General features: G+C 37.8%; 1 protein-coding gene across 7 annotated transcripts; it reads right to left on the reverse strand.

The window, feature by feature from the left end:
* Window positions 1-770: 770 nt before the first annotated feature.
* LOC119149547 lies at window positions 771-27,951 on the reverse strand. Of its 7 annotated transcripts, none has more exons than XM_037390853.1 (7): window positions 27,882-27,951; window positions 27,658-27,701; window positions 27,276-27,320; window positions 26,717-26,842; window positions 26,366-26,467; window positions 25,706-25,802; window positions 24,136-25,633 (listed from the first exon to the last, which is right to left on the reverse strand). In XM_037390853.1, exons 4-7 carry the CDS (start codon window positions 26,836-26,838, stop codon window positions 25,193-25,195), a joined length of 762 nt encoding a protein of 253 aa, XP_037246750.1. In that variant the 5' UTR covers window positions 26,839-26,842; window positions 27,276-27,320; window positions 27,658-27,701; window positions 27,882-27,951; the 3' UTR covers window positions 24,136-25,192. The 7 variants fall into 7 exon arrangements, 4 of the variants coding, with proteins under 4 accessions (XP_037246750.1, XP_037246741.1, XP_037246758.1 ...); XM_037390844.1 differs by lacking the exon at window positions 27,882-27,951 and adding an exon at window positions 27,810-27,866; XR_005104748.1 differs by lacking the exons at window positions 24,136-25,633; window positions 27,882-27,951 and adding an exon at window positions 771-1,484 and having other exon boundaries at window positions 26,717-27,320; window positions 27,658-27,770.
* Window positions 27,952-27,985: the final 34 nt, after the last annotated feature.

The raw sequence follows: 27,985 nt of genomic DNA on the forward strand, positions 1-27,985 counted from the left end.
AAGTGAACTGGTGCTAATTTAAAGGTTTGACTTTTCTGTGAGCAATGACATCAATATTTACACGTTATATTTCTTCATTAACATCTGTTAGTATGAAAAGGTATAAATATGTCTTTCACACTTTAGAAAAAGGATATATGGAAATAGCTGAGAATACTTGTAATAAACTGAGGTTATATGCTGCTTACCTGTATGAATGAAGGAAAAGAAAGTAAGGCAGATAACCTTTCTACCCTTTCTTTCTCTGGTCTCTGCAGTATCTCGAAGTAGCGGAACAAGAGGGCAAAAGTTATGGAGAAAAGTAATTTTGTTCATTAAACCAACTGATAAAGTTGGCAAAGAAAAAGAAATTTTTTGTGCACAAAAGCCTTTCTTCAGAGATAAATAAGCCCTGAAGCAGCTTTCCCTGAATTGCCAGTTAGGGAGTAGAAGATATAAAGGGTTTCTTCCCTGCACCCTGTTTCTGCTGCTGCACTCAACACAGTAATATGTGAAAGTTTCAAAGTCACTTATCCCCATTAAAGTTATACTGTGGTATTGCAAATATTAATTGCTAGATGGTGCCTTCCAGGTAGAATTGTCCTTTCTGCTGTGGTTCCACTAAACATTACAATGACTCCTCTTGAGACTGGTGGCAAAAGGACAGTCAGTCACAGCTTCTGTCCTTCTTTTCTCTGCTGTCTGCTTGCCCCGATGCTTGTCAAACAAGACAGGTTTAGAGCCATGTTTCCTAACCCAGCACGTTTATTTCAGTAATGAAAGACAGCAGCCTTGTTTTAGAAGTATATTTGATTCTTGGTAACACAGAACTATGTTTGGTAATTGTACATTGTGGTAACATAGTACATAGAATAATAATGGTAACATTTATGGTTGCACATATTACATATACAAAAAAATGGTAACATAGAACATAGAATAATAGAAAAAGTACACACGATCCACCAACTTTACCAAGATGCATATGCATGCAAGTTTTCTTCAGAATATTTGCGAACAGGTATTTAACCATATTTTAAAAGCCAACATGCTTGTGCAAAATATGGCTTTTTAAGTCCTGTGCAACACTGAGACAATACAGATTCTAAAAAGTGTCAGGATAATTTTTCCAATCAAATTTTTGTCACATATTGGAACTTCATCCTTGAATTCCCAAGAACCAATTCCACAGTCAAATAGGCACAAATACTATTTTAGCATTTTTTTATGTCTGATTTTACCCCACTTTCTGTGTTATATCTAAATTCAGGGACGTATTGGTTCTCTATGATAAAAAGATATCGGGGCGGGGGGGGAAGTGAGATAATAATCAGATAGGTTTCCTTTAGTGCTGAGAACAAGCAAAATACATAGGATAAAATGACATTGCTTTAACATACGTACCTTAAAGATCTTGAGCCATTTGGACACTAATTTTTACCAGAGTTCAGAAAAAGACATACCATGTCTTATAGATTATAGAAGATATCTTCAGCTTTTATCCTCTGAAATAAAAACAAGAAAGTTCAAACAGGTCCTAATTTCTATAAATAAACAATACTGTATTACCATGTTCTGTGCGTTTGTCAAGTCTTGAAGAGCCAGATTGTGATCCTGGCTTTGTGCCCACACCAGGAATTATGAGGCTGTTCAGCATTCATGCTGCCTACACTTGCTGCCTATATAAGCACTGTCAAGATTACAAGCAAGAAGGTTCTACAGGACCATTGATTTACTCACTTTGCAAGTGTATGGAGAACAGTCAGCTAGAAATTTGGCCATAAAAAGTATTCAGTTCTCCAGTACATGGGCTTAGTAGTCATGTAAAGTTATCTGCCCTAAATAAAAGGCTGATGCATACTGGCATATCTCCCTACCCGAAAAAAAAAAAAGCAGGAAAGAAGTGTGAGAACACAGAATTCAGTGGCTTTGAGTCATGATGCGACTTTTTTTAGGCTTGTGCATTATCATTGTTGTTAACCTACAAATTAATCCTAATTTAATCTTTGCCCAATGGGGAAAGAACCTACTCCTGGCTCCTGGTATCTGCAGTTCCACCTACCCTAACAAATAAAAAGAGGGAGGTTGCTCAAGCACCAGGCCTCTGTTATCTACACCTGCTTAACTGGTAACTCTTTCCTTATGCTTTAGACTGCTCCAAATATCTCTCTTCAAGACAAAGTCTTAGCAGGCTTTTGGAGACAGTTTGCTTCATGAGCTGATCCCAGAAGTCTGTGTACTATGTATGCAGTGTGGATCTGGCAAACCTATACAAGGCTGGCTATCTCTAACCAGTGTGGAAATGAGCTAGTCCTTTACACTTGATCTCAGATACTGAGACCCATTTCTTAGAAGCTCTCACTGTATGACTATTTTTGTAGTGTGAGCATAGACTCAAGTTGCTGGCCATCACTACCTATCTTTCCCCTGCTAGCTTTCTATTAATTTCTTAGGAAAAATATCAATAGCATAGCACTGCTCTAAGAAAGAAATATATGAATGCAAGGATCCATAAATACAAATCATTATTTTAAAAAGTAGACTTCTAAATCATTTGGGGGTCTTTCACACAGACACTGTTTATCAAAATTCTTCTTCAAATGCACTAACAGATGACTGTAACAACTTTCAGTGCTATTGTGAAGGCAGACCTCATTTTTATAAGCTGAACACTCCAGTCGTCTTCCCACTCATTACATCCTACATGTCGTCAATCTTAGTTTCAAAAACTGTCAATCCGAAATGCAGTGGGTGATATGCGTATTTTTTTAACCACACTAGAGGTGGGCATTTCTTTGATTTTCCTTTATTTGCTTGATTGCAAAGTACAGTATGTGCCTTACATACAAGCAAACACAAAAGTACATGAAAAACAGTATTTTGAAAACTGAAAACAGAACTTTAGTACAGTAACCCTTACAGCTAATCAAAGTCTTATTGTTAGTCAGACATCATCCTGATTATTTAATACAGTGGTTCCAGATATTATAATTACCTCTTTAGACTTAAGGTTATTGATTTAGTGAGAGCAATTATGAAATATTAACAAAAGAGAGAAAATAAAAGTCACAATAATTTGCTGAAGCACATTGTTACTTCTACAGCTATATTGCTATCTATGATCAAGCTGCCAGGAGAAGAAGGAGGAGAAAGAAGGAGGAGAGGGTAGCAGGATATTTTCCACAGGAGTGGAAATAAAGGCTATATTAGATGAGTGATTAACTAGACTCAGTGTAGGAGTTCCTATGTTTTAATGCTAATAGTTTATTTGCTACTATTGTTATCAAGGTACAGATGTCTTGTATAACACTTTAAACTCCAAGCAAAATGCTGCTTTTATTGAATTCACCTATGCAATTTCTGTGAAAGATTCTTTTTCTACTGTTTAAGGAACCACATTGCTGAAAAAACCTTCAAACAATCTCAAGAGGTTTACCTGCTGCCATGGGTATCAAAAAGTGGCAGTTTCACTTATCCTTATAAAGCCTCTGATGACACATAATTTAAATAACTTGCCAGACTTGCTGAGCTGGTTTGCCTCAAAGGCATTAAGGCTGACCAGTTGGTGATCTATTACAGTGTTATAGAATTGCTACTGAAATTATTTTAGCAGTAGGTATATACAGAACAAAACATCTTCAACAGAGAAGAGAATTAATAAATATTAAAAAAGCACTTTCTATTCTGACACTAAAAAAATATTTTCTTCCTGTCTTCCTTAGTAGCTGAACATTTTTCAGTGTCGATTCATAGAATTGCTTACTGAGGTACTTCAGCAACAGGGTATATTTCCAGTTCAGACCTGAATAAATTTTGTGGCATGATCAAGAAGTTAAGCACTGATGGTGGTTATTACATCTTTAAAAAATTCTCTACTTAAACAGTTTGAAATATCTAAAGCTTTCATGTCTGGCAAATGTTGCTTGTAATGAAAATATTTACATACTCCTAACTACAGAGACTGTCAGATGTTGCTAAAGTTAGCAGTGTTACACAATACTGAAGGCAACACAAATGATTGTCAGCCACTAAAAGAAACAGGTTCTGTGTTCCAAAAAGCTTTATCAGCTTCTCATATTTTTAAAACTCCTTTCTGTGTCCCAAAAAGTACTCTTTCTTTAATGGGGCATTATCACTTCTTTCCCAGACCCTGACATGCAGGATACCAAGAGAATAGACTACTTTTCTGTTTATCTGACTACTGTTTTCTGCAAGAACCCTTTGAACTATAATCTATTTTATGGCTAATCCTTTAGTTTAATTCCCTATTTATTGGCACAACTGACAAGGGAGAGGTAGCTAAATAGCATTCCAAACTCCTCACCCTATTAAGGGGCAAAGGAAGTTAAGTACCCAGAGAATGCAGGTACGATGCAGATGAGCTTTCACACCCTAGGTTTTTTTTAAACTCTATTTTGGACTTTCTCAGCATTCTCATCCATAGCTTGCTTTTCAAGGATTCATTGTGAGAAGCAGTTATCTGTTCCCTGTTTAGGGAATGGTAGGTGCAAAAATCTCTTGATTAAACCTCTCTCTGCATTATACCGTTCTCTGCATGTCACATGCAGAAATGGGGGTCATTTCTAACAATGAAGTTTCAGAGTAGATGTAAACTAATAGCTCATGTGACCAGAGTCACAAAGTAAGAAGTATTTAAAACATGCTAAAAAAAGTGTAGAGAAGATGGATTAAAGCTATTTTCTGAGCAATAGTTCAGAGGTTGCTACTTTTCATACATGTTCTGAAGTTCTTCTGACCTCGCCTTGCCTTTCTTACTTTTGCAAAGTACTTAGAGGTTTCTGGAAAAGATACTATATAAGGGCTAGATTTTTAGTTCAGTGAGATGCCTATGCATTGGAGTAAGGGAGGCTTAAAGGAATACAAGAATATGCAAAATTAGGTGGATGTTGTACATTCTGTAACTTCTTCTCCTTCCAGAAAGCAAAGATGCAATATGGATAGGATCATCTTCATCTGCCTACAGTTGGTGAACCAAAGTAAAACTTGGAAATAAGACTTCAATTTGTTGTTGATACTTGCCAGTAGCAATCATCACAATCCTAGTGCCAAGGTAGCACAGAGTTGATCAAGACTTCCTAGAACCACACAACTCCCCCTTGGAATGCTCAAATAGGAGCAATTGCTGTTTCCTTTTACTGAGTTATGTCCTGGAGATTAACCTAGCCCTAAATTAACAGCTAAAAATGGCAATTTATCTTTTAAATATTTGTAGAATAACCAGGAATATATTTACAAGTACTACAGTGTGGCGTTGGTCCACAAAAGTGAATCTCAAACTACATGTTACCTTTTCACTCAATCAAAAAGGTAAGAAAGTGGAAAGGGAAAAAATAAATAGTAGCACTCTAGGAGAAGGAGAGAGGATAACTCTTGACTATCTGTCCACATCCAATTGCTATATAGTATGATTCTTCATAACTCAATTGAATTGCTTCCTGTTTGTGTTTCCTTTAAAAACATACTTATGCAGATATTGAGTAAATTAACTGAAAAATAGAAAGAAGGTTTTTCCATCATAAAAAATCACTGGAAAAAATATGCTGGGAAATTGAATAAATCAGGCAGGTGATGAAAAATCCACCAGATCTTTAAAACTTCATATTTATAGAATAATCTGTGAGTATAAGCAATTTTAAATTAATCTTTAAAAAAATTAATTACCAAATCATTCAGCAGGAAGTAGATTATGAAAAGATCTTATTAATATAGACTGGATGCTTTTTTAGCATTCATTTTTCACTCTGACAAAAGTACCGAGTAAGAGGAGGTTCTCCCACATACTAAAATAGGCTGTGGCAAAGAAATTGGCAAAATGATAAAACATACACATGCCAGATGGCTGTGTTTTCATGTTCCAATAGAAGGGTGTCATAATTCCATTCTTGACTGCCGTTCTTTACATAAAAGACACCAAAAATAGAATGTATCAGAAAACCATATTCTACTGTGAGTATCAATTTTAGGAATCCCAGTGCATAAAAGGAAATGACTGGCTACATCACAATTACTTAAAACATTTAATATCTTTCCACAATAAAAAAATAAGCACAGGATGCACAAAAAGCTATCTAAAGCTGTTTAACAAGGACACACTAACTATAATTTTGCTTTTGAGGTCCTGTTCTTTTTTCTAGATGTTAGGTGTCTTGTTCAGTGAGAACAGACTTACCTTTTGAAAGTACCTAGTGAGCCAAATGAAATTTACCTCTTGTAAATGGTGGATAGTTGTCCAGTTTTGCACAGCAATTCACACAGAAATCCTGAAAAGGGCTCAAGTCACCAAAAGATATTTAAACCTACATCTCAGACCTACCCTTTCTACTGAAGTTGTGCTACAGTTCAGCTGCATATGCAGGAGTTCCCTGGCCTGAACAAAAGCATACAATTTCTGTAGTGTAGTAGACAAAAGACATTTGGTAGGGTCTGAATTTTCAGTTTATTCATTTCATACCAGAAAAACCCTGAACAAAAAAAACAAATATGAAGACATGTCGCTTTGGAAATTTAGCGACTGGGCTCCTTCCTTCCTGTTCTTCTGGCCAAAATCCTCACTCTCCCTCTTAGATGGTGCACCAGAGATTGAGGATCACCTCAATTTTAGTCGTCCAAAATAAGAGTTTTTCCATTATGAACTGATCCTGATACAGACATTGTGAAGTGTTGTTTTGAAAGTAGGCATTTAATTTCTGCTTAAAGACCACTTTGATTTTCCAATATGAACCTAATTACGAATACTTTGTTCAAGTACCTGAAAATTTATATTCTACTATTAGACAATATTCTTCCAACAATATTTTAAAGAGCAGAGTTTGAAATGACAGGCCATTACAAAACAAAGTAATACTTCAAATTTATTACAGACATATGCTTTTAAAGAAATTAAAAAGAAAAGAAGGTTTAGAGTGGCACATTCTCAAAAGTTCTCTTAATTTCATTTCTGTCTAATTTCGACTAAGTGAACTAGGAAAATATTTCTTTTTAAAAGACAATTATGTATTAGACAATACAAGATGAATACCGATGTAATTTGCTACTCTTACTGAAGATATTTTTACTGAAATAAAATTTCATACAGGAATTTGGATAAGGGGAAGGTAAAGACAGAAATACAAATTTCTAATACCTGGATAAAACTAGACAGAAGTAGGATGTTCTGGAAAAAAAATACAGAAAATAAACTGGCAAGTTAAAAATAGAGCAGAGAGAAATTACCAAGAGTAACTTTGAAATGCATTATATCACAGGACAGAGAAAGAGTGGTCCTTAAAAATAAGGCCTTCTTCTGGAAATAATAATTTCCAGTAGAAGGAATTTTTTATTTAAATTTTCCATGTTGTATCAGAGACACATTGAAAATGGAAAAGTAGAGTATTTTGAGTATAAAAAGCTGAGTAAATGTATGAGAAGTGAAAGATATTGACACTATAATGTCTTCAAAAACAAGGAGATATATGTGAAAGAAAAGGAACTAGTTATGGTGTGCATGCCTTTGCAGAAATCTTTGCAGACTTAACTCAAAATATGACAATGGTGTTTCAGGGTACGTCTCCTCAGGACATCACTGCCATGCAGATACAGTTGACAAGATACATGTGAGCTAAGTCACCTATGCATGTACACACCAAGTCTTCTACTGCAAAGCCAAAGTTCAACTGCCTGCAGGTTCTCATGTCATACTTCCAGTCATGCAACACACATTTCTGGTATAGTTTTATAAAAACACCACTTGTGGGTTATACAGGGCCTTAGCCTTCCCTAGGCATGCTAAGCCCTATGGGGATGGATGACCAGAGCAATGTATATCATATGCGGTGGCTGGGAACTTTTATCATCATCATCATCATCATCATCATCACCATCATCATTATTATTATTGCTGTGCCTAGCCCAGATCAGTAACCCTCTTATTAGCTGTTCTATTGCACTGAATACATACATATTTAGAATATCCACTCCTATGCCTGAATTAATACAGCAAGGTTCATATAAGACAGGGCTTGCTGGGTTCTGGCCTGCTGTCTGCAGATAGTTTCTCAAAAAAAAAAAGGAAAATAAAAGATGTAGGAGTTCAATATTCAGCAAGAACATGCTCCCAGGATTGCAGATGCACTTGTTGATGGATTGTTGAAAAATGGTTGAGTTCAGAACACAAAAGCTTCACACTGTCAGTGTCATACATTTAATACTGTATAACATTTTATTAAAACATATCTCAGAGTTATTTACAAAGGAAGCTACTATCTTCCAAATACTAGCACTACCATGAGAAAACCCTAATGAATGCATGATGAGTTTTTTATTCTCTAACTTCTTTACCCATTCACAGCATAGGGAGCCAGAGGACACAGGCTGAACAGTTTGAACAGACAGTTCATTCACAGAATAAATTTCTTCAAAATTCAGGGAGTATGTTTAATATCCAGTGTCCTTTGGAAATAAATATATTAAAGAAGCATGATAGGACTAAATGAAGATTCTGCAACCATTTCTATGTATATGAACACTTACCATGTAAACGTATCTTTTATTACTGGGTTATATTTACATACAGCTAACACAGAGCAATCTTGTTATCAGTCTTTTCACTCAAGTAGATATACCTGAACTAAAACCTTTTATAATACTGGTTTTATTTTTCATAGGAATAAGACAGCATTGGGGCAGCACCACTACTTATGCCTATAGCCAAAGAATTAATGTTTCATTTTTTCCAAAATTGTTCATATGAAAATGACACAACCTGAAACTAGTTAGATAACTAAAAAAATGCTAAAATGTATATGAAAGCATTTGAATATTTACCATATTATTTACATCTTTTCCCCAGTTATAGGGAAACTTTACAATGCTTACATACTAAAAACAGATCAGGGTAATGGTTATATTCCTACATATGGGACCAAAACATACTTTACTATGGCAGGTTGGTTTGTTTCCTTAGAGGGGAAAAAAAGAAAAACAAAACAAAAACAAACAAACAAAAAGCAAACAAAAAAAAAACCAAACACACAACCAACAACCCAAATCAGCAATAAAAGTGAGAAAGCAAAAAGCAAAAACTCTTTAAATTGAGGCTTCAGCCTTTATGGCTTTGACACTATGCTGGCTTTCCCCCAAGATTTCTGTAGAACAGTGTGTGGAGGCAAAACGTTCTGCACTGCTTCTAGGACATACACTTTCCTTTGCCAAGTACACCAGGCCTCAGTAACAAACTCACACAGCCAACACATCATCGATGTTTAAAGGCTGATCTAAAATAATCCACTCGTTACATTGAAGGGAAATTAGTGTTCATGTCTTGAAGAAGTTTTGACTCAAACCTACCTCAGTTTTAATCATTGGTTCAGAGAACTTAAACATTTCCATTATGTTTAGACCAGTAAGCCACTCCCTCCAGCAGTGCCTGAAAGAGCCGTTTCTTCTCCCTTTCTTCCTTTCCTTTGAAATCTGTTTCTGTCACCATAGGAAACATGCTGACAAAGTGAAGTGCAAAGAATTATTAAGATAAGTTAGTGAAAAAGGTGGGAATAGAAATCAGGAATTCTGGGCCTAATTCACGTTCCTTGAGGCTAAAAAATATTTCTATAATATGAGGTTTCCTATATCAGACACCTGCTATTATACATTACACAAGAAAATGCCTCTCAGAAAATTTTATGGTAATGCTTTTTCCTTGGTTGGCAATGCCAAAATACCAGCGTCTTTTTAAAAATGAAATAAGAAACTACTGTATATTCCATGCATCTTAATGTTTCGAACTATCTAAAGAATTCACTAAGTTTATTATACCATCTACTTGATTTGAAGGAGGAGGAATTAATGAAATGCCAAGATCCAGTGAGGCATATTTCAAAAACTTACTTAGTAATTACTTGCTTTGTCACTGTTATGATGACATTTGAAAAAGTCTTCACTGAGATCAGAGAACCAATTTTTTATCACAGCAATCTATCTGTGGGAAAAGCAAATTATTTGCTATAATCTATATTCAATATACTCTTTCACAACTAGAAAAATAAAGTAAATCAATAAAAGAATCATTTCAAAACAGAAGAAGGTGACAGGAAAGTAATTCCAAAAGCAACAGCTGCTTCTGGTCATTCAGACACAGCATAAAACTAATCTTTAGGAGACTTTTGCACTGCATTGAAAAGTTTAGAGCACCTTATATATAGAGAAGATTTAGGCAGCAATGGTTTGGATGTTTTTTTCTTCCTTTGTTATTATTAGGCTCATTTGTAAATTCTTTGGTCTGAAGATAGGTAGGTAGGGAGTTTTCTACTGCCATCTGTTGATAAATTAGGAATAGAATTGAAGTCCACAGGAGAATGAGCTTGCTTCCAGCATCCCACCATTGCTCCCACCAATGCATGAGGGAATTGAAGCTTGGGAAAAAGCCATTCTGCATCAGCTTTACCGGGGAAGCTCTTTAGGACACACCAGAAATGCATGTAAATTCCCAACAGCATGGAAAGAAAGAAAAGGTTCTGATTTGTGGTTAGGGCTCGGCTCAAAGGTCATGCGATTGATCCTGTTTCAGTGCCAAAGATTTTGCAAGGAAATTATACAGATGTGATTATAGGAAGGCACCTCTGCAGCAAAAAAGCACTTTGATAAAATGGCAGAGGGCAGCAGCAGAAAACCTAATTATGGTTCTTAACATTCACTGACGTGTCCTGAAGACTTGGAAAGCTACCCCAAAAGTACAACGGATCAAAACACTATTTTAAATATGTGTAATGTCCCACAGTTACTGTATTGGAAAAAGACAGAAAAAAAGAAACATACATATTCAGAATCAGTATTTCAAGGACAGTGATTCTAGTTGAATAAGGACATTGTTGTTTCATAGATAGTTTTTGCAAACACACAGACTGAATATGCCTAAATCTGTATCCATTAACAAATTTCAACAGAAATACAGTAAGATTAGTACTGCAATTATGTTTTGGGGTTTGTGTGTTGGGGTTTTTTAGACATACATTCTTAATACTTCATCTTTGCAGAGAATTAAAAAAATGCTTTACGTCTTAAAATCCGATTTACAAGAAAGCACATTTTCTAGAAGCTGTCAAATAGATCTACTTTTTCTGCTTGCTTGTAGCAGCAAGTCAGCTTCTGTAACACTCTTCAGTATTCACTGTATACTTGACTTAACATTCATCAGTGCTTCTACATTGCTGGGAAGAATGTAGTTAATTGTCCATTTCTTTATCTTTTCTAGTAAAAGAAATGGGAAAGTCTTACATAAAGTTTTTTAAAATTTTAAAATTAACCAAGGCTAGTAGAAATCTGCCCCAAGTACCAGTTTAACAGCTGCAGGATAGTAGAAAAAGTTGGTATCTAGCTTCACCTGCTCATTAATAGAATGAAGTATATTGTGTTATCCTTGAGGGAAGTTTATTAGTTTCTGTTCTGCTGTCTGCTTCACTGCTGATGTGACGCACATCTCCAGCCTTTCTGGCTGGGATCTGGTGATTTAAAAAACTCATGAGGTGGTAAGCGTTCTTATGAGCAACCTGCTGATTTGCTTCTGGTACTCTTTTTTCTGTCACCAGTTGTCAAAACTTTGGGAGGCTTATTGAAAACAAATTTCACTCAGTGGAAAAAAAAAAACAAATAAAAAAAATCTCAAATTAAAATTGAAGTTCACCTCCTAAAACCCAAATACTTCACATCAAATACAAAGGACTGGCAACTCTGAATTGGAATGATCACTCATTCCATACTGCAACTTGAAAGCTGATCGCCTTGTAAAACTGCTTAGATCATGTAAAGAATATATCAGTAAAGCACCATCAAGAGACCTAGTCACCTGAGAGTCTCTCAGATCTCCAGGATAACACAATCTGCTGACACCAAACTACAATTAGCATCTGGGAACTAAAGAAGTGATATGAAAAAGGGATATTGGCTTATCTAATATTTTTTACTGTGATCAGAGAGAAAAACCACTGTTGCCAGGCTTTTTTGGACTTTTCTCCCCCATTTTCCATTTTTTCACACTGCTGCACTTGACCATCTTCTTTCCTTCAGTTTGCTACTGCTGGCAACACCACCCTGGGCAAAGAGCCTAAGTTAATACATTCACTGGATTATACTCTGTCCTGTGCCTCACCCTTAATGCTGGCACATTTCTCCAGTGAGAGCAGCGTCACTCATTGGGAAACACTGAACTAAAAGACTAAAGTCTAATCTGTGTTTTGTTTACAAAAAAAGTGGCTGATATATTCTGGAGCTTTCCCCACATAGATTTTGGGGTTCTTTTGTGCAATGTTTTTTCTTTGGTTTTGGGGGCTCTTTTATGGAACGCACTTTTCTTTATTTTACATCTCAGTTCCATACTTGCTTTTGAGTGAACATTGCATGGTAAAAGGCCCAGAGAAGATATGTTGTTTAATTAGGCCTTTTAAATGGAGGTTAAAGAGCACCAAGAAATTTCCTTCAGTTAACTTGGCAGAAATATTACAAGTAAAAGCTTTTGATTTTGAAATTAATATACAAATTCTATAGTAAAATGTGATTATTCTATTTCCTTCAGCTTTTTCCTCCATTAAGATTTTTCTTCCCAGATTTGCCTGATATTGGGTCTTTCTAAAGTAGTAGCTAAATTTTCCCAGAATGTCTAATTCTTTATGTGTCTAAGAACTACAGCAGTGAACAGCCCAAATTTGGTCACATATCTGATGCTTCCCTTTACTGCATGTGAGAGGCATAGTCTTGTAATGTTTTCCTTCTTTCCTCTCCCACTACCTCCACAACACAGTAACCTTCACACTGAATGAGAATAGCTGGATACAGCTTCCTGCATGGCTTCTCAATTGCTGGCAATTTAGTTGGCCAGATGGGGTTTCTGTGGAGAAATGTGAAGGCTAAGTGTGCCCTTGCAGAGCTCTTGGCTCCTGCTGACTTAGCGAGTGAAGGACACGATCAAATAATACAACTTCCTCTTCTTTTCTCACCTTCTTTATATCCCCTTCTATTTTCCCTCTTTCTACTCATCCAGGACTGTCTGTACTACTGTTTCAGTTGACCTCCCCCCACCGCCCACCCCCCCAGTTAGGATCCACAGCACCTTGAAATTAAGGCAATCTTTACCAGTCTTACTCTAAGTTCCTATAGGGAAAATGTGAAGTGTCGAAGAGACTAAGTGAGACATGAAGCTTTAGCAGATGCACGAAACAGAAGCAGTGTCTGTAGATAATATGAAATGGTAGCATGGAGCTCTTTAGCCGGGAAAGCAGGATAGTGCAGCATCTGCATATTGTTTCTGTATGAGTAGCAGAGCAAGGCATCAGTTGATTTCTGCTCTTACCGATCCTGGGAAAATATTAAGAGCAGGAACAGCAGCTGATATATATATATATTTTTTTTTTTCCAGAGAAGCTTTAAAAGAGACTAAGTGGGGGCAGATATTGAGGGAAATGAGATTTAAGCCCCATTATAAATGGACATATCATCAGAGCAATTTTGAAAATGTGCTGAGTCACCAGTCCATTTAAAAGTCATGGCAACATATTCATTAACCACATTAAAGTAAAGGAAAGTCCCATAATACACACTTACATTTACAACTGATTGACTTCAAAATGCCTTAAATTGGCACATAGGTATTTTTATAAAGGATAGACAGCTCTGGGAAACAAAACACTGAAGAAAGCCAGCTAGTCAAACAAAAGATCTTATCAGGAACAGACTACAAGCAAATGGGATTCTGGCCACAATATACTTGTACATGAAATACAAAAGTTTGGCTCTCTGACATCCTTCTTTAAAATAGAAATGCATCCTTTTTTTAGAAAGGTATGCTTTTTTCTTCAAATATATCAAAAGTCCCTCACAACAGTCACAAGATGGGAATATGTTTGCCTCTCCAGTCTGCAATCAGGTGTAACGAAGAACCACCAACAAAATCTTACTGTTGTAAAGATAAGGCAAGAACTTAATATTTAAAAGCTTTCTTTTCCCTTTATAAAGAGCAAAATAGTATTGTTAACATAGTATTTCATGACTGATTAGTCCTCAGTCTGGCCCAGAGGTCAATTTTTTTGAATCAGCAAGTCACATGTGTCAGCAGCCTTGAATGGTGATTTTGATGAGAGTGCTTGTGTGGTGAGAAAGCACTATTATGTGGGCTGTTCTCAGCCTTACACCTTAAAATTCTAGCATGACTGAGGATCAGTCATGATGTTTCCATTCTTCTACAGGTATTAGTCGACATCTAATTCTTCTTCCTAATTAAAAACAAAACTATTTTCTAAAAAGCTATCATTTCTGCATTTAAAGTACATATAGCAGAAACAAAAGCAGCCTAAATTATTAGTTCCAAGTCTTTCTACCAATTAATCTAACCTGAGAAAATTGATCATATTCTGTACATTGCTGATAAATAATTTTGATGTCCTATTGACAACTGTAGCAGTGTAAAATTCTATTTTTACATCTGTCAGCAGTTGCTTGCCAAATATTTTCTTGCTACTATCAGGTAACCAGATACACATATCTTTGCAAATTTATACATATCAGCATATGTATATATGTTGCGTAGAAATCTCTGAAATTGAGCCCAGGTAAATCAGTTTATCTGGTATGACATCCTTCCATTTTCCTCAACAGGAAAACATTCTCAAGTTTACTGACCTATGTCTTCAAGGTGCTTTCTTCCTACCTGACATACACCATAGCGGACACGAGGCATGCTGTAAGTTGGAGGAAGGGTGGAAGCATAAATGAGTTTTGCTGGAGGAAAAGGAAGGACAGAAAACTTACCTAATTCTGTAACCTAATAGTTAGGATACTTAATTGACTATAGGGTGGCTATATGTCAAATGACTACATTTTCTGAACTGCTTATTATATGTTTTACATTAAATATTCCTGTGAGAAAAGCAGAGCTATACCTGGATGAAAGGAACTGTCTCAGATCTTCTTTTTCACAGATAGGTATTCCAACATAACCTAACCCCTGTAAAGTTACCAATGGCAATTTAACTGGTCATCCAAACTTGTCATTACATCTATGTTGCCTCTTTGGACCTGACTCTTTCTAATCCCTTTCATGGAATCCAATTCATGTCTGAATCTTTTATCTTTCAAGTTTCTCCACTAAATTAAATTCCATCTGTGAAGCCTATAAAGACTTAATCATGCCTCCTAACAAATGTTATCACACTTACATAGCAAAAGATGCCCAGAGAGAAGACTAGAACATTTGGGAACTTCTGCCATCTGTGCATCTCCCACTTATGCTTATTCAAGAATCCTTTCCCTCACCCCAGTTCCTTCTTCTCCAAAGTGTTGTTTCATGCGTAAATGCATTTCCTTTCATAAAGACAGAGATCTTTACTGTCCTCTGTCTGCAACAGAAATTACTATATGCCACACGATTATATTAAAAGGATATTATTAGGGTCAAAAAATGAAACATTTATTTCATAGTTAGAAAACTATAAAAATTAAATGATAGGTAGAATCACAGTTCCACTCACTTGTACTTGTGCAGTCTGGCATAGTCTGTCACTAGAGTCATATTTTTTCCCTTCAAGGCCCCTGGTCTCTTCATTGTAAAGAACTGACCTTCTCTAAAGTGAAATCAAGGAGGAAAACAATGTTTCATAGTGTTAGAACATTATACTTTAAAGCTGGAGCCTGACACTTCCATCATAGAATTCCCTCATGACATTAAGTCACAGATCTGTCCTGGTTTTGGCTGGGATAGAGTTAATTTTCTTCTTAGTAGCTGGTACAGTGTTGTGTTTTGGATTTAGTATGAGAATGATTTTGGTAACACACCGGCATTTTAGTTGTCACTAAGTAATGCTTACTCTACTTACTCTTTCTCCATTCACCGAGGACATTTCAAGTTTCCCATGCCCTGCCAGTGAGTGGGTGCACAACAAACTGGTAGGGAGCACAGCCAGGACAACTGACCTGAACTAACCAAAGGGATATTCCATACCATAGAACATCATGCTCAATATATGAACTGGGGGGAGCTGGCTGGGAGCTGCCGATCACTGCTCAGGAACTGGCTGGGCATCGCTCAGCAAGTGGTGAGCAATTGTATTGTGCATCACTTGTTTGGGTTTTTTTCCCTTAGGTTGTATTCCTTGATCTTCCTCTCCCCTTAATTACAATTAGCATTGTCATTGGGTTTTGTGGGGTTTTTTACTTTATTTCAATTATTAGACTGTTTTTATCTCAACCCATGGGTTTTACCCTTTTTCTGATTCTCCTCCCCATCCCACCAGGGGGGTGAACATGCAGCTGTGTGGTATTTACTTGCTGGCTGGGGTTAAACCACAGCAGTTGATTGTGATTTCACCTGCTTCTGAGTTCCTACCTGAAATCCTGAGACTGTTCTGCAGAACAGTGAGCATGCCTAGACACACCTTTTGTCAGTTAGTTTTGTTTTGCACATGTAAAAGCTATGTAATTCTAAGCACAGCCCAAAACATGGACCTAAAAGGTTTAGATTAGATATCCTAAATCTGTGCATATTTTTGACCCACATCTCCATATTACTTTCCTATTTGTAATACTGGAATTATAATAACCCCCAGTATAACACAGTCCTTCACAAATTAAAAAAAAAATTTTTAAAAAATATTTTTAGACAATGCAGTAATGTACATAATAAAAAATTCCATTTAGTAATTCTGTTTCCAAAAGATTATTTGAACAATGTGCGGTAAATAAGGCCTTGAGATAAACACAGAGCATGAAAAAAAATCCAAATAGTTTTGTATTAAATCAAACCTTACACATTTGTTCTGTGTAATTAAATAAAAATATGTTTTCATTTATTAAAAATGCACTTGTTTAGTTATTTAGTATGTATTTGTTCATTTGTGTTTAATTAAATCTTTATTTATTTATTTATTTGGTTCCAAATTGAAATTGGAATTTCAATGGAGAAAGAGTACATGAACATGTAATTAGATTACAATCAAACATTTTAATGGATGGTACATTGGCATCTAAATTAAGGGTCTGCTGACAGTATTATTCTGATAATTTCTAACTTCTGAGTGTTTGATCTGGCACTATGAATAATGTTCTTAATAACAATTGGGGGGGATAATATTAATTTTTTTGCTATATCATTTCCCAGCCAAAACACAACCAAACAAACTGAACACAGAACAAAGGTTTAATCATAAGCTATATTAGTGATGCTTACACACTTGGTCATCAGGATCATTTCGTTTTGATCTGCCAGATAAAACTTAGCTATTTAAACAACACTAAACATATACAATGTTGCCATTTTTTACAGAGAGCTTGAATGGGATAATTGTATAGTAAATTTTGCAGTTATTTTGACATCATTGATACTTAGGACAGTAAATAACCTTTCTTCATACTTTTGTCTCTATTCAGAAATAGCTTTCACCCCTCTGTGTTCAAACATGGCAGCTTCCTGCTCCACGTTGTTATGGCCCGAAACATGGGCCACATAATACAGGAGGAAAGCAGTTTCTGGGCAAAGAGCTGAAATCATCAAGAAAGTATTAGTCAACCACATGTTGGGTTACACCTAACGTAAATGACATCTCTGGGAAATTAATCTTCTAAAAATGTAAAAGTCCTTACCAATCTTATGTAAAATACAGGGTTTTAGTGGATTGCAACTTGAACAAACTTGAGTGGATGGGTTTTAATATTCAGACAAAATACTCACAAAAGCTAGCCTCTTGAAAGCTCAAGTTCATAATGAAATTATGAAAGTGAAGGAATGATTTAAATAAGATTGTCTATACATTTCATCACAGGTAAAATAACCTAGCTTCATTTTCAGATGTCATTGAATCAGTCTGACTTTTTCACAAATTTAACTGTATCTTCAGACCTAGAAAGAAGTTATGTGCTAAAGCTCAATAAAGTCATAAGCAACTAAAAAAGAGGTATATTATTGAAGTGTCATGAAGTCATAACAGCTTATGTTATCATTCTTACTTAAAACTTTCATAGTAATAATACCAAGTTAAGTCAATAACTTCTTCCAAGAATGACACATTAGAAGAAAGGTAGAAAACTTTTCTTCTCATTACTTTGCATTCAAGGTATTTTGAAACTGTAGTAGATTAAATATATCCTCCTTAAATCACATTACAAGTCATATAGTTTCCCTTGAGAGAAAAAATAATAGTTTAGTACAAAAATGTCAAAATGTTTCTAAAAGAAAAACAAAAGTTAATAAATAAAAGATTAATAATTTACTTGAAAAGTAGATTCACCCAGCTGTGTTGATGCATAGTTTTAAAACTAAAATTGGTACACCCTCAGCTTTCTGAAATATTTTTGCTCATTTCTCCCTTACAAAACCATAACTGTATTTGTTCATAAAATTAAAAAAAGCCACTAACCTGTCTTCTCCACCCCATTATTGTATTTCTAAACCTCTTCCCTGTTTTACCACCCCATTATTGTATTTCTAAACGTCTCTTTCAAATCTGTCTTTCTAAACTTCTGTATGTTACTCAATAGAAGATTCTTCATGTAATTATTTATTCTAGCATATGGATTTTGCTTGTTCATCAAGGATGTAAAATATTTATATGTGTGTGCATATATATAAATACTTTCTGTATATTCTGCCTGGTGACATCTAGTAGGTAGCACCTTTCTTCATTTAGATTAACCTTTGACATTCTGCACAGCTGTTCTTGTAAAATGCCAAACCCATACATGTTTTAAGTTCCTTTTCACCTGGTTTTCCTTCTGTCTGTGCACTCTTCAACTCTTTGAAAGTGCTACATTCTTTTGTTCAGATATAGCTTCTTTTGTCCTCAATTTACTACCTACCTTTTCACTCTCACTCCCATTCTTTTAATGTGAAGCATTCAGATGTGCAAAATAATGAACTTGCAAATTAATTATGTAGATAATACGTAGACAATACATGGACAAGACAGACACACAGACACACAGTGGCAAAATAGCAGAATATGTAAATAGTGTATCACCTTGTAGACTTCAGTGAAGTGTGAAATGTAAATCTTTGGATCTTATTCAGAAAATTGCTCAGAATGCAATGGCTTCACTTTTGGAGAACATGCTATAAATAAGCAAAGTTTAAGTAAAATTATACTTGTTTACCTAGAGACACCCAAATAATTTATACATTGTTTAGCTATACAACAAGGATCGTGATGTTGAAATGAGGAAAATTATCATTGAAAGTAAAAGTTTGGAAGAAGAATTATCTTATCTGAAATTAAATTAGTTCAAAGACTACAAAATACTCAGAGCAAAGTCTTGATAATCTTCACTGCAAAATCCTGAAGGAATTAATACATACATCTGAAGTGTCTAGAACAAGGATCCTTAGTAAGTATATCAGGATGATCATTTATGGAAAATAGCAAATTGCCTGCCTACATTTGAGAAAGGAAGCTGAAGGGGGGAAATCAATAGATGTTTCAGCATGATTTTTATGTGGGTTTAGAATGCAAATCTTCAAAGTAAATTTTGAAGCAAAGAATGAGTAGCCACAGAGAAGTACAAAGCAAACTTAATAAAATCTACCTAAAGGTTTCAAAGAGTAGATGATACCTTTTTACCTGATATCTCTCTTTAATAGTTTATCTTCTAAGTAAGGCAAGTGGAGAAGATCTCACCTATCTGGATTTCAAAACGGTTTTTGACACTGTCTGATAGGAAAAGTTATTAGTTAAGACTTACAAGATAATGAATTGACTAAGCAGGAGAGGACAACAGATTCTGCGAGGTGTTTGCATCATTACACGGAAGCTGTTAAGGAGTTCTTCATGGACTGTATTGCAATAGACCTTTTTGATATTTAAATTAAAGAGTAGATCACAAAAACTTGGAACATGCTGCTGAAATTTCCTGGTAAAACAAGTCTGAGAATCATCAAAATCATAAAAACATACAAAAAGAATCAGATTATCTCGATGACTTCTATAATAGAAACGGGATTAAATTTAATAGTACAAAGAGCAATGTAACAAGATTTTCAGCTGTAAACTGAGTTCATCAGCTGGAAATGACACAGAAAAAGAAAGATCCAACCAATCTACTAGAGAAGGACTCTCAGCCACCAAAATGCAATGTAGCTATGAAAAATGCTAATATGGAGTATCAGAAAAGGTATTTCTTGGAAAGAAAGTGATGTTTAATGTCATTACATCAGGTAGAATACGTCTTAATGATGGAAATTATGAACAGTTCCTGTTCTCCATATTAGAGAAAGATTCACTGAAAGCTTCACTAAAAATGGAGTGGATGTAAAGGGGAAGTCCGTCAGTGTGATGTCAGGAAAACAGAACTTAATTCATGAGAGGAAATTGAAAAATCTTTTATTATTTTGCAAACAACACTAATATGACAGAAATGCTCTCTGTAAAAACTTGAATGGGTAAAGAGAGTCTGCAGATGTTTATAGTGATGGACTGAACTTCAAGATAAATATCAATATGAGAATTTTATATATAAACATATAAATAATACAGGGTTTATGCACCATGAGTGCTTGCAGTAGTACAGGATAGGATTCAGCACCCAAGGATCCATTGTCAGTTTATTCTGAGTCGTAAACAAGATCTCTGTGGTCAGGCAAAATAATGTTTACAGCACCAAGTGGTTTAATGGCATTTATTTGGATTAAAATACACATAATTTTCTTCTTCACTCATCTGCTTAAGATCTACATGAATGCTTTGAACATCATTCACTCACTAGGTGCCTAATGCAAAGCTTATTTAGTGAAAGTACTTCCATTGACTTCTGTATGCTTTGGATTAGGTTCTATATCCTTACCCATCAACCAGCTGCTGCAGGCTTCCAGTTTTATCACAATATTAGACTGCTTTTCTCTTTTTACCATGATCTTAAAAGGCAAAGAAAGAGGTATACTTTGGTTTGCCCTGTCTGTTCTTTAATGTGCTTAGATTGCAGTTATTTCCTGCTGAGCCCTGGATGAGGTTTAGTTTGTTGAAGAGAAAATTTTTAATCATCTCACAGAATGAATGAACTAGAAGATATGTCAGGCTTCTATCAGAAGATGAAAAATGTGGAAACTTATCAGCAGCTCTCTTCCTCTAGATATATTGTAGGTCACAAAAACCCACTCTGTACAGCACTTATTACTTTTATAAAGGAAGCTAAAAATGTAATTATGCAAAGGATGATCACCAAGAAACTTTGCAAAACAGTTAAAGCAGGCATAAAAGTATGGCTGCTTGTGCATGGCAAAAAGTGCAAAAGAGGCAGCAGGATAACAAATGGTTTCAAAGACAGGCTATGTAATCTTCCCCCCAGGAAAGGTGGCTGCAACTCCTTCACTCTTACTTCGGAGAATTAACATAGCAGTGCAAAACAATTCAGAAGCAAAGCTGCCCAGGGTTGTACCAGCAGACAGATCAGTGCTTAGCAACCTAAAATGTATTTGGCTACTGGATAGACTTTGCTTAATTTTTTTCCTATTGATGCTTACAGGATCCTTTTTTAGTGTGATAATAAGCAGGGCCTTCCCCAGCTTCTAATTTTCATTTTGGCTAAAAGCCAAAGCTCTTCACTAGACCTTGTGCAGTAGAAGCATGGATATATATGTTTATGTTTTAATCTAGTTCAGGGAAAGGTGCAAGGGACTCCACCTGTTCACACTTGCTTTCTTTTGTTCATCATTAGCAGTAGATGGTAACAGGTGAACAGCCCTTACTGAATAGTCATGCCTCTGTTAGGGTCAAATGAAGGTATAAGGGGAAAATGGTATGCTTCTGCACTGTACAGCTAAATAAGGGTTATAACAATATGACCTCTAAGGGTTCTAATGATGCACTTTTCATATGAAAAGAAATGGCAGGTCTAACATTATAAAATACCTAATAAAACAGTTTTAATTGCTGCAGAACAAGGCCAAATAGACTGTCTAATAAGCAATCAGCAACTTGGTCCTACTCTAAATTACTTTCCTTGCCATCATATTATTTCCCTAATTTATAATAACGGTGTATTTATATGACCCTTACTTCAGCTGGAGAGGAATGATTATTTTTGATGAAGTAGACAAACATTAAAGCTCCCAAATACGTAAGTGAGTAGATGTGTAGGCTTAAAAATTACATTTTAGATATAGCAAATAACATATATTGGCATTAGCTTACAGAAGGGAATAGAGCACCACAGAATTCAATTATCCATAACAGAATTTGAATTTCAATATCAAAGGTTCTTCCTCTGAACTCTGCAGAGTTGCCACCTTGCTTGGGTATTTTCTTTTCTACTCAACGGGCAGTTGACACAGCAGATTCACAAAGACATGCCAGATCTTTTCTGCTATTCTGAATTAAATAAATAATAAATTAAAGCTGTGCAGGATGAATTAGTAATATCAAACAAAAGATTTTATGATCTAGTGGTTCTTGTTTAAAAATGAAAGAAAACTTTTACTCACAGCAAAGATATTTGCAGCATCCTAAAAAAAAATAAATTAAAAAAAGGTAGAGCATAGAACTGAGGTTTAGAAGTCTTGAAGAGTGTATAGAGGCAAAATGGTTTTACAAAGTCTGCGTACTCGGTTCTGCATATAAGGGAGAACTGACAGAAATAGGTGGAAGCAGGAGCTTAAGAATAACTGTATTTCAATGTATCTATTACAGTTTAGTATATGTTACTACTATCCACCAAATTTCATGATACAAGACCTTCCTTTGTATATGTAGGTCTCTGAAACACAAACTTCTTTTAAACTCTCTTCTGAATGAGCTGTTTTGACTTCCAGCAGTCCATAAAATAAAGCAGAAGTGATTGCCACTTATTCAAAGACAAATATTGAGGTGAATCCAGACTGTATTTACTAAAAGAAGTATGTAAGTGCAAAACTGGTCTGATTAACTTAATCTGAAAAAAACCCCACATTTGTTAGTGTGTTGCTGGGTGATTGAGCAGGTCATTGCACATCCTTTTTTCTCATAAGGATAGTTTACAAAGACCTTTTGAGACCTTCAGTGTGCTCACTATTGATATCAAGCTTGGAAACATTATATCAGAAAAATCCTACATTATTTCCAAAAGTAATTGTGGTATTCTCTGCTAGTGAATCCATATGCATATCAGCTGTACTCATTTAAAATTTTCAGCAACAATGAACACATTTTTCCTTCTTTGTCAGTGCTACCTGTTTCTCATACATTTCATTTAAATTAAACCCAGATTTAATTATCTCCCCTGACTGTCTCATTGTATCTCTTTATGTAGAATATATACTAATGATTCCTAATTTTCCTCTATTTTATATAGGAATTCACCCAAACTCACCTTAAATGCTTTTTTCCCCCCTCTATAGTTTACTTCACATTTAGAGAAATCGAACATTACTTTAATTAAAAAACAAATCTATAAAATAATGGAGCTGGATGCAGCACTCATTTATATCCCTGCAAATCCAGGAAATCCAGTAGTTGCATATGGAGCATAAATCTAACTGAAATCTGCCTTCCCTCATGAAAATTCATATGCTTTTTAAAGACCTTTCATTAATTTTTCCTTCTGATTTTAAGCATAATCTGTCATTTCTGCATGATTTTGAATGGATAAATTTTTTTGTTAGCATCTGGGGGGGGGGGGGGGGGAAGCCACTCTGTAAAAGACCTTTCATAACAGATTCTACAGAATAGTGTCTTTAAAAAAAAAAAAAAAAAAAAGAAGAAAAAAAAAGAACACTTAAAACTTAACCATTGTGACTTGTAAGAAATATATATACACTGCAAAAATCCTAGTAAACTGAATCACAACCACTTTTACTAAATGTTAGTTTTCATCATTCTTTATAAATGTGAGAACTTAGAAATGCTGATGGAACCATGCCTGTGCAAAAACTTTTTATTTTTAAGAGACCTCAAATATTACCTAAAGAATAAGCAATTATAATCATGTGAGGTTTAAGCACTGTTATCCAACATAGATTATTTTTGCTCTTGTAGTAACTTTTACGGTGTATTATGCAGTTCAAAATTCTCACAGAGAGCAAAAGAGAGGATTTAAACAAAGTAACTGGTTCCATGCTTAGCTAGCATTCAGTTAAATAAGCACAGATGCAGTTGTTATCTGCTTAAGAGTAAATCTGTGGTTTCCTTATTTAAACTCTTCAGTTTAAAGGTCCATCAGAAATGCTGTTGCTGCAATGAATAATTTAATCACTTCTGCCTATTACATGCTACTACTACACGGCAAATGTATTTGCAAAGCAGTGAAAGGCAGCAGACAAGTGTCAGCACTCCCTATAATTCAGGCGACCTCCCGGTACAGTCACTGCAACGAGCGAAGGGAGCTCGGAAGCGGCCGGAGGGAGGTGGCGGTGGGGAAGGGAGGTCAAGAGATCACAGCAGATTGCACCAGATCAGCACGACACTTTCGAAAGATGAAAGGTCAACGCGGGCTCAGTGCTGTGGTGGTGTCATTTCATCTGTTTGTCCCTTGGTGGAGTTCTTGAGTTAGTTTCTCCCTTCCGTCAAATGGCTTTAACTGCTTCTTGTGGGGGTTTTGTCCTTGTTTTTACCCTGCTTTCAAATTTGCTGTCATGTTTACCGTATTTAACCTTTTCCTCGTATTATTATGAATATGTTACTTTCAAGCCCACCTGATTTATTTATTTTTTCCTTCGGGAGCTTTTTCGATTGTGTGCGTGCCAACAGTAGTACGTAGTATATATTTGTTAATGTATAGAATGGTATAGTTATGTAAATTATCTGTCTCTCTTTAACCCGAGATGGATTCCCACTGCAGATCCCAGAAGTAATTTTCCAGTGAGAGCCACCGACATTCCTGAACTGCGAAAAACAAATTGTCCTGGGCTGAAAGCTCCGACAGCCTCGAGTTCGGGCGCCGGCGGTAGCTACGGGGCTCCGCCACGAAATGCAAATGAAGTAGCCATTAATTGTATTTGCATATTTTAGCGATGACCCCAGCTTTTCAATCCACAAAGACAACAAAGCTCCGCTGCACAGCATCGAAGAGGGAGCTGGGGGGGGGGGGGCGCAAGAGGAGCTGGGGAAGCTCCCAGGCTGCTTTAGGATTTCCCCCGTAAAGCACGCTGCGAATGTCAGCAAGACGGATTCCTTCCCACATGCAAGATGCCACCGCGGTGGCCTTATCAGATGTTCCCTTTAAGGACACAAGCTCTTATTCCCCCTCTGTATATCTCCAGCACCTCGGGCTATTTTATTTATTACAGCCGATTACATTTGTGATCCCGCTTCCCACTTGATCTCGCCAGATCAGGAGGACAAATGCCGTGTCGTGTCTGAGCGTTGTGGCCGTCTGTGTGCGTCTGGGCGAAGGGAGGGCGCCGGGAGGGGACTTGCACTGCGCAACAGATTTGACCAAGGGGGGCCCAGCCTCCCCTGCCCGAGAGCGCTGCGCTGGTTCCTACTGGCGCCCGAGCAGATGGGCGAGCACTGGCTGCGGAGGACCGGGAGCCCGCGGTGCCGGCGGGAGGGTGCGGGGGTGATTCCTCTCCCCCCCCCCCCAAGGAGCGGGATGCCGGGGCGGAGGGCGGCCAGCAGAGCCCCGGCCCCCTCCCGGCAGCCAGGGCACGTGGACCTGGAGCAGCGCTGCCATTCCACCATGCAGCGCACGTCGGGCCCATTTCCCACGCCGGTCGCCTGCCCTGGGGGAGGAAAGGAGGAGGAGGGGGAGGAAGGGGGAATCATAGGGAAGGGGAGGGAGGGGGGGCCGTTACCTCTGCTCCGAAAGAGGAACCAATCCACTGTGAAGGACGCAGCACTACCGAGCAGGAAAGACATTGTACATTCAGAGAGAGATTGCATGTGAAGACACTGCAAAAAAGAAAGAAAGGGAGGGGGGTTGGGGGACGCAGACCGCATGTGAAAGGCATAGTGTGTGTAAGAGAGGCCAGCGCGGGTAGAAGGGGAAGGGGGGAGCGATTGCACATGGCAAGAGAAAGAAATCACTCATTCGCTCGAAAGAGGCTATCGCAAAGCAGACCGTGGTAGAAGTAGACATGGGAGACAACGGGGAGGGAGACGCAGGCAAAAGGCGAGGTATCCATGCCGCGCAACAGCACAGAATCTGATTAAAGTTTATGGCAGGGACGTTAAAAGCCCTTTTATCCCGCCCCTCCCCTGGCGAATACATTAAGTTTCCTGGCTGAGTTTAAAAGCACAAAGGGAAGGGAACAGCGGGAGCTTGGGGTTGCAGTTGTATTGCTAGTGCGGGAAGCCAGTGTAATGCAGTATGCTGGTATTGCTACGTACTGGTGTGTCTGGATCGTACACTGTGGGCAAAATTTCCTCCTCTCAGAGTTCCAGAACAGCGAGGGGGAATTTTGATAAATTCAAGTTGCTTGGCAAATATAATAGGGATTTGGTATTAATCCTACTTAAACCGCTGCGAAGACGCTGAGCTCCCGAGCCCCCCTCCTCCGTCCGGGACTGCGGCGGTGAACACTGAGCCTGCGCCGAGCCGGGTTTTCTCGCTGATGCTGCAGATATAAAGCCGAGTGTCTCCAGCATCGGGGGGGAGGGGGGTGGGGGGGGGGGAGGTGGCGGGTAGAGGTTGGGGGGTGGTGGTGGTGGAATGCTGTTCTGGCGAGGCAGGGAAAGCGGCCGGGGCCGGGAGCGGTCACTCGCTCCATAGCGCCGACTTCATGCGGCGCGACTCTGCCCCTCCGTGCCTCTGGACTCCCCAAGGAAAGAGGTGGCAACCTTCCCTCCCTCCCACATGCACTCACCGCCCCAAAAGACAAAGGCACGCTGCGACCGCTGCTTTGAACCACCTCAGCATACCCGACCGCTTTCCGCTCAAGTGTGTCATCGCGATGAAAAACAGGCATTTCACTACATTCGCCTGCATGCATCTTTATTCAAAATAACCATTTGAAACCAGGCATGTACGCACGCACACGCACAACTGGCAACAACTTGTTTTCCCACATGTGTTCACGGGGGGGGAGAGAGAGCAACTGGATTCCTACCCCCCCCCCCCCCCGCTGCGCACCCACATGAGCGTGCACCCCACACCCCACCCCCGTTCTGTTCCCACTGGCTGCCCCATGCTCGCCCAGATCCTCCCTCTCCTGCCAGCCCCCCGCAGTCTCCCTCTTTTCCCTCCGGGATCCGGGTGGAGAGGACAGGTACGGGAGCCAGGCATCACCCAGGGCGCAGGGGCAGAAGCACACAAAAGCCGTAGGCAATTAAATGGCTCAAAGTCAAAAGGAGAATAAACTAGGGACGATAGCATAAACAAAGTTGAACGGAGAGCTTTAACATTGAAGTTTATTTCCCACTTACCCAGGTAGGTGACGCTACATTTTAGCAGTCATCGAAGCAGCAAGTCTGTTCGGAAATAAATCTGTCACTTCTTACATGCGTTTATTCTTACTAACCCTCTCGCCCCCTTCCTGACTTCCTGATCATCTTCTCCGAGGGATTTTTTTTTTTTTTTTTTTTTCCTCCTAGGAAACCCGCAAACACCCTGAAAAGTCACGTTCAAATCATGAACACAAAGACCAAAAGGCTCAAACAGCACTGGGAAAGAGGACGAAAGTCTGAGATCTAAGGCAGCCCCCCATCCTCCCTGGAGTTTTATGCAGTTACAGTGACTGCAGCTATTTCACAAAAGCACCGCCACGACAGGGGAAGGTGGGAATCTGTGGGAAACGAGTTTTCTTACCAGCGTGATTCCGCAAAATGTAGAGCCCCGAACGTGCACAAGCTCTGCCATAAAAAAAAAAAAAGGCGAATAAACATTTGCTTTAAAAATCGTTGCTCTATTCACAGTCTACAGCGGAGGTGGGGAGGGAAGGGGTAGGAGAGAATCGCTACAGATCACGGATTTGAGAAGGCAACAGCAGCAACACTCGGGCGTGTAATGAGAATCGGTTTTGAGGACTGAACTGGTGTTTTGTGATGAGCAGCTATCCCACTTGCAGCACTAGCAGCAGCAGAGGCAGAGGGTAAGGCTGGGCTTTCTGGAGTGCAGCGCTTGACTCGTCCTCCCT

The sequence above is a fragment of the Falco rusticolus genome, chromosome 1, assembly GCF_015220075.1.
Source record: "Falco rusticolus isolate bFalRus1 chromosome 1, bFalRus1.pri, whole genome shotgun sequence".
NCBI classification, from domain to species: Eukaryota; Metazoa; Chordata; class Aves; order Falconiformes; family Falconidae; genus Falco; species Falco rusticolus.

Bases quoted from the DNA above. Each gene is read 5' to 3' on its own strand.
- LOC119149547 (XM_037390853.1), bottom strand. From the start codon at position 26,838: ATGCAGGCGAATGTAGTGAAATGCCTGTTTTTCATCGCGATGACACAC. The intron at 26,468-26,716 runs GTGAGTGCATGT...TTATATCTGCAG, and splicing joins TGCCTTTGTCTTTTGGGGCG to CATCAGCGAGAAAACCCGGC. The intron at 25,803-26,365 runs GTAGGATTAATA...TCTTTTTTGCAG, and splicing joins GCGTCTTCGCAGCGGTTTAA to TGTCTTCACATGCAATCTCT.